Below are 6770 nucleotides of genomic sequence, written 5' to 3'. Positions count from 1 at the left end.
TGTGTGTGCGTGCGTGAGAGAGTGGATCTGTTGGTCTCCGTTTGTCTGCATCTGCGTGTTTACATCTCACAGGTGTGTTTGTGTGTCCACCTGTGTGACTGTAATTTTCCATGTGTGTATATATGTGTGTGTGTGTGTGTGTGTGTGTGTGTGTCAGCAGCCATCTCCCTAGCTCTTATTTGGTGCTTGGGCAGGTCCATTGAGCGATGGCCGGGCGTGCGAGTAATTGCTGATTTGGTTGGCCAGTCGATGACAGAGAAAGAGAGAGAGAGAGAGAGAGAGAGAGAGATGCACTGTGAGTCCGAGCAGAGAGGGAAAAAAACACACATCACTAAGATACACCTGCCATGACACACACACCCTGCTGAGAAAAATATATATACCTGCAATAATACACACACACACACACACACACACACACTAACACCACTCTCCCTCTATCTCTTCTTCTCAGCCGACCCACATAATTGTATATTAGACCTCAGTCTTCATCATTTACAGTCAGTGTATCCTACAGCTAACTAGCTAACAATGCTAACAGTTCCCATCTATTAGCAGAAAAAGGTATTCAAATATTGGCTGTCCAGTGGCAGCAGATGTGGATCATTTTGAAAATAATATTCTGTTGATGAGAGTTAAAAGAAGGAGATAATAGGTCAAGTAGCTGGTTTTAGCTACTTGACCCAGTCTCTGTAATTGCTGCAGACTCATGACTTTTCTTCTGCGTTGTATTGCTGACTTGAGCTGCATGACACTCATGCACATGAGAGGGAGGATGAGAGGAGGAAGAGTGCTTTGAGGTGGAAAGAGGAGTCAGGAGGAGAGGATTTCTCTGAAATCAACTCTGAAGCTGAGATTTTACTAAACAACAAATTCCTTTAAACTTTTCTTAGATTATTTTTGAGTTTTTTTATCGTGATGAAACACTTTCAGCTTTTTTAAAACACACTTCAAGCATATATAATTTGCATAGAAGGAAAGTAAATAATAAAATAGTTGAGGTAGATATGCAGGAGCACAGAGGAAGTGCTTATGCCTGTATTTCTAATCCTAATTATATTGCTGTATAACATCATAATTACTCTTAGTATTAGTTATTTGGTGCAGTTTTAATCTCAACAATCAGCATCAACTAGATTGAGATATTGAGATATTAAGTGAAATAGAGGGACGTACAGAGATGCATTGATATAAACAGATGCCTGTGTAGAAAACAAACACATCAGCAAGAAAACTGTAAAATCCCACAAATAGAGAGCAAATTATATTGTAAATTCAGTAATGGGTCACAACTCTGGGTGGCCATATTACTGAAATCATTACAGTTTCTGAGCATTACAGTCAGGATAAAAGAAAAAGAGAAAAGAAGTATATATGATTTACTTTAATAACTGTATAACCTCAAATCACAGTGAGCCAGTGTTTCTCCATAAGAATAATGTTAAAATAAGTTCTCAGAGTTTGATTAAAACTAAAACAGTTGGGGCGGCTGTCAGGACAGCATTGATGTTTATGAGCATGCTCAGTGATAACCACCTTCTTGTACCTTCTTGGTGTGATGCCAGGCGGGAAAATGCCATCTGTATGCCACACTCTCATCTCCCTGCCACAAAATTGATCCACTATGCCCTCTTTATCTGCTTACTGATTCACACCTATGTATGCACACACACAAAACTGTGTCTTGGCTCCCTTCGAGGGCCTGTGTGTGTGTGCGTGTGTGTGCGTGCATGTTTTAAGTGGACGCCCTCTCGCCATCTAAAAGGGATTTATGCATAGCCGGGTCCCAGAGTTTTTCCTGTTACGGTTTGATATGATAAGCTTTTTTATATGTTTAAAATCAATATGTAATCCTATGCAGGAGCTTATCCCTCTCCACACCCCCGACACACACAAACACACACACACACACACACACACTTCCCATTTGTAAATCTATTTGGGCTTTGTAACACATCGGGGCGGCGTGCTACAGACCCTGATTGATTAGGTGCACTGTGGAATCCTATCACATGGGCGACTTTTGATGATGTCGCCAACTCTTTCAGGGTTGCTAGTTGACTGGAACCACCGATAACGAGTATCTTCGTTCCACGAGTTGTTGGACTTGAGTTTTGCGGAATTTAGGAAAAAAATGTATTTGCATTAAGCTTGTTTGTGCTGCTTTTTAGGCTGTTTTTCATTCAGGTTGCAAGATACAACGTTTACTTAGTTTAAATGTACACATCGACTTTGTGTTTTCCAAGATGTTAGAACAAGTGCTTCCTGTAGTGTAGCTAACATGATATTATATGCTGGTTGTTGTCACATATGGTGGAACAGGTGTTGAAATTGTGCATTTTAGTTTAGATTCATGCTTCAGGTTCTGAAGACTAGACTGTTGTCTGATGTGTCTTAAAAAGTTACAGGTGGGTTACCTGCTCACTCAGTGTCTCATAAACTAACTTGTTTCAGTTATTAGCAGCTATAGTGTCTCATAAAAGTTTTCATATGAATCAGTTTGTGAGTCAGGATCGTTGATAACTCACATCTAGTGTTTTAAAGTTGTTGATTGTAACCTTCAGTGTCCTGGAATTAAAACAGTAAGGCTGGCGATATGCAGGACTGAGGGAACTAATGGAAGATACCACCCCATACAGTGTCAGTTCAGTTTTCCTGTTAAAGCACAATTAGTCTTAATTAGAGGGAAATGATCATTTGATCAGTACTGGATTAAATACATTTTTGAGAATTAAATCACCAAACTGTTTCAGTTTTCAAAGTTTGCATGTAATGTGACAGAAAATCAACGTCCCGCTTGCTGTTGAGATAGTTTGTATTTATCAGCCTTTTTTTCCCGCCTGTCGACTTTCTTCTCCTCTGGTGACACTTTTTGTCTCTTGACTCCACTTGGCTCTCTGCCAAAACCAGCTTTTGGAGGCCTTTTACACAAGAACAAGAGGTAGAGAGCAGAGAGGAGGAATAAGTTTATAGTTTGTGTTTATCGTCGTAAATGTCTGCAGGCTCTGTAGAGCGTTGTCTCTGCACATATGAAGCTTTGGATCGGATCCTTTGATTTCACATCATTGTATTGTGTGTGTGTGTGTGTGTGTGTGTGTGAGAGAGAGACAGAAAATGAGAGAGACAGACAGTTAGACACATGTAGGACGGTCTCTCCTCGCTTTAAGAGAACGGGGCTTTGGACCAGTTTGCTCTCTTGAATAAATTTAGCGTCGGAGAGACCGGGCGGGGAGGAGTTCATGGGGATTTGAACCAGCGCATTCTTGTGTGCCTTGTGCAGACTCACATGGTTACCGTTGGCGTGCACGGTGAGGGTTATCTGAATACGCACTCACCATGTGAGTTGTACACACTCCTCTAAGTCTTTAACCTCTCTCTCTCCCTCTCTCTGATGGGGGAGGCGGGGCTACTTGGACAGGGTGGGGGGGTTGATGCTGAGTGGCTGCAGGGTGTTTTGTTTGTTCCTGGGTGTCTGGTTACCCAGCCTGCCCTGCTCTGGTGTTGCCTGGTCACGTCTCTCATCGGCTCTCTTTATTGTTTACCTTCCTAATGAGGGGGGCGGGACTCTGCGACATGTGATTGACAGCAGTGTGCTTCCCCCCTCCTCCGTAACCCGCCACCCCTCCCCGGGTCGACCAGGACTTTGGCTTCTTGGCTGATGTGCTCTGAAGGACGAGTGCAGGATCAAGACCAAAGATTTTTATTTCTTTTTTTTACATACCTCTCTGTTTCTGTGGGAAGTTTTTTTTCCCCCTCTTACTGAACCCTCCTCTTGTGGGCCGGCCTTGTCGAGAGAGAATTGTGGGAGTTATGGCAGATATGGATACACACATTCCTGTCTCGCAATTATCTAAAGATGATGACTCACCTGCTTTTCTTTTCTCTTGACACAATTTGTTGTGATGTCCCCACTCCCTAAACCACCTCTCTGTCTTTTTAAAAAAATGAAACAAAAACACTTTTCGGATACAGATTTAGACATATTTGGCTGTTATGAACTATTTGTCGACTCCCCCATCAAAAGCTAGAGGAGAGTAAAATTGCTTCCCTGAGAAAAAAAGAGGGAGGGAGAGAGAAAGGAAGAGGAGAACGTAGAGAGCCAAATATTGGGACTGTGTTCATTTCGCTCTGTGGTCGACTTCAAAGGGACGAGCGGGGCCAATGAAGAGAGCGCAGACCTTTCAGGACAAACACACTGGGCCCAGCGTGACACACACACACACACACACAGCCTGACTGCCGCAATTTGACTCAATGAGGAGGGGGCGAATATTTATTTTTAATAAAGCCGCACTTATTTTGGGACTGACATTTTACAACGTTCCTTTTATTCTCAATCAATAGGCAGTTAAATATTGATAGAGGGGTGAAGTTGCCTACGCGAGAAGTTTCACACGTCTCAGCTGTGTTTGAAACCTCTCGGGGATGGATTGGATTTTTTTCATATCAAACGATGGACGTTTTTTTAGGGCGACATGTTCTCACACTGATTTGAGGAGTAGCTGGAGATCGCCTGCCTTCCTTTAGCTGTTGGACAGTGACAGTTTGTCAACCTGAGATGTTTCATCTGAACATGTTTCAGTGCAGTTGGATTTAAGATGATGCCAAACTGCATTTTTGTTGCACTGGTAACAATAAAGTTTAATCTAATTATACACCACAAGCTGTCCAGTTTTACATAAGAAGTAAAAACTGGATTGTTGTTTAAATTGTACAAAAAATAAGTGAAAAACAACTAGTTGTAATGACATCATTCTTTAAGCACTGTTCAGGGTTTGGGGGTGAGTTTTAGGGGTGAGGGACGGAGGGAGGGAGGGAGGGAGGGAGGAGTGTTGCTCCGGTGTTGGGTGAATGTGGAGCCAAGGGCGCCAGGCGGATATTTGAGCCCCAGGGGGAGTGAGTGCTCTCCTGTGGGCATCCCCCCTCCCCTCCAGGGAGAGGCTGAGGGGATTTGGCTCAGGGTCCCACCTGGACCCTGTGGGGCCCTGTGGGGCCCCTTCCTGCAAACACCCTGGAGAACTGAGAGACGAGAGTCAGGGGCTCACCTGTTTGTTTGTTTATTTATCTGAGGAACAAACCGAGTGTTGACTTTCAGATGATTATATTTATTTCGATTTTGGACCATGAAGACTGAAGCCGGTCATTTCTAATATTAAACAAGTGGAAACAAACTCACAGAATTTCACACTTTAACCTCAAAAATGGACCAAAACCAAATAATTGTATAACAGTTTATAATAGTTTCAAACTTTATGGGCTAAAATAAAAAAAATGAAAGGAAAAAGATCAAACATCAAGACAAAACAGAACACAGCAGAAACAGTTATACTTGGAGATTCCTATAAAACTGATTGACAGGAAGTTAAACATACATACACACATTTTTAAATAGGATTGAGAACTTTATACTAGCAGCATTTTCCTGTGGGAATTCTTTACATATCTGAGTGTGTGCATAAGGCTGCAGATTAACATGACAATATCCTTCAAGTGTGTTTGCTCGAGTCAACACATCCTCACTGTGCACACACACACACACACAACCTGACCTGAGTGTGTTTACACGTCATATCTACACACTTGTCCATACATGGAACTGCTCTGGTGTCCATCTGTACACAGTCCAGCAGGTTAATAAGAGGATGAACTTTTACCAAACTGAGACAACCTGTCCGTCCTGTGCTGTAGTCACATTAAAGTCTCTTCCTTTAATCAGAAGAGCTGAATGCAGGTGGAGCCACGTCCAAAGTGTTTGAAAAGCAGAAGTGCTCAGAAGGAACATTTCTATTCCTGTTGGATCCGAGTTCATTCAGCATTTTGTAGAAATGTTTTACTTTCAGGTTGGAGTGAGCTGTGAGGTCGTTTAGTCTGTTCTGTCCTGCAGTCCAGAGTTCCTGACAGGACAAGAACAAACAACCTGTGATCCAAAGTGTCTCAAGGTTTATGGAAAAAAAACAGTTGTCTTCAGTGTCTCCTGGTCTGAATGGGTTTGTTACTCTGCTGTCGTTGCAGACTGGCAGAAGACGGAGGCCCAGAAGAGACGAGAGCAGCTGCTGCTGGATGAGCTGGTCATACTGGTCAACAAACGGGACGCACTGGTCAGGGACCTGGATGCCCAGGAGAAACAGTAAGTTACCCACAAATACAGAAATACACTTCAGCCCCGCAGAGTTCTGTCGGAGTTAGTTTTTCCTCTCAGTCTGGGAATATCCAACCGCCTTTGGTGAGTGTGTGCGAGAGCGTCTGCTGCCTATCTTTAAATTTCCAGAGGTCCCCCAGACACTGCAGACATAGTGAAAACACATTGCAGGTGATGTTGCGTTCCAGCCAGCCTGCAGCCATCCTGCATGCACGGCGGTGGAGGCACACCTGCATGGACGGGATCTCTTCCAGATTGGCGGCACCGTCTGCCAACAGGGTGCCAGGCGGGTGAAAGGTCAGCGCTCGGCCCCTGGCGCCCGGCCACTCCGCAGGCGGCACGGCGACGGTTGCCGTGGCACGACTGTGTTACCTGTGTGTGTGTGTGTGTGTGTGTGTGCGCCGCCACCTCCCCGCTTCCCCCAGACTCATCTGACCTTTTGACCTTTACCCTCTGCAGGGCCGAGGAGGAGGACGAGCACCTGGAGAGGACGCTGGAGCAGAACAAAGGAAAGATGGCCAAGAAAGAGGAGAAGTGTGTGCTTCAATGATTGTCACTCAGAAAAACACAACCAACAAATGTAGCCGATAAAAGAAATGTATCATCATTATTATTACTATAATTATTATTA

The 6770-nt window shown here is 43.9% G+C and overlaps 1 protein-coding gene across 5 annotated transcripts in view; it reads left to right on the top strand.

Annotated features, from left to right (window-relative positions):
• ehbp1 (EH domain binding protein 1) overlaps positions 1 to 6764 on the top strand; it is a 150123-nt gene extending 143359 nt beyond the window's left edge. For all 5 annotated transcript variants that reach the window (XM_035663568.1, XM_035663567.1, XM_035663565.1 and 2 more), the window contains 2 exons: positions 6013 to 6127; positions 6599 to 6764. In XM_035663568.1, coding sequence (XP_035519461.1) covers positions 6013 to 6127; positions 6599 to 6689 — 206 coding nt within the window. In that variant the 3' untranslated portion in view covers positions 6690 to 6764. The remainder of the gene's footprint in view (positions 1 to 6012; positions 6128 to 6598) is intronic.
• Positions 6765 to 6770: the final 6 nt, after the last annotated feature.

Source organism: Morone saxatilis, unplaced genomic scaffold (assembly GCF_004916995.1).
Source record: "Morone saxatilis isolate NCDOM2014 unplaced genomic scaffold, NCSU_SB_2.0 Contig19, whole genome shotgun sequence".
In the NCBI taxonomy this organism is placed as follows: domain Eukaryota; kingdom Metazoa; phylum Chordata; class Actinopteri; family Moronidae; genus Morone; species Morone saxatilis.
Note: the sequence above shows the minus strand (reverse complement) of the source record. Positions and strands in the feature narration are given on the sequence as shown.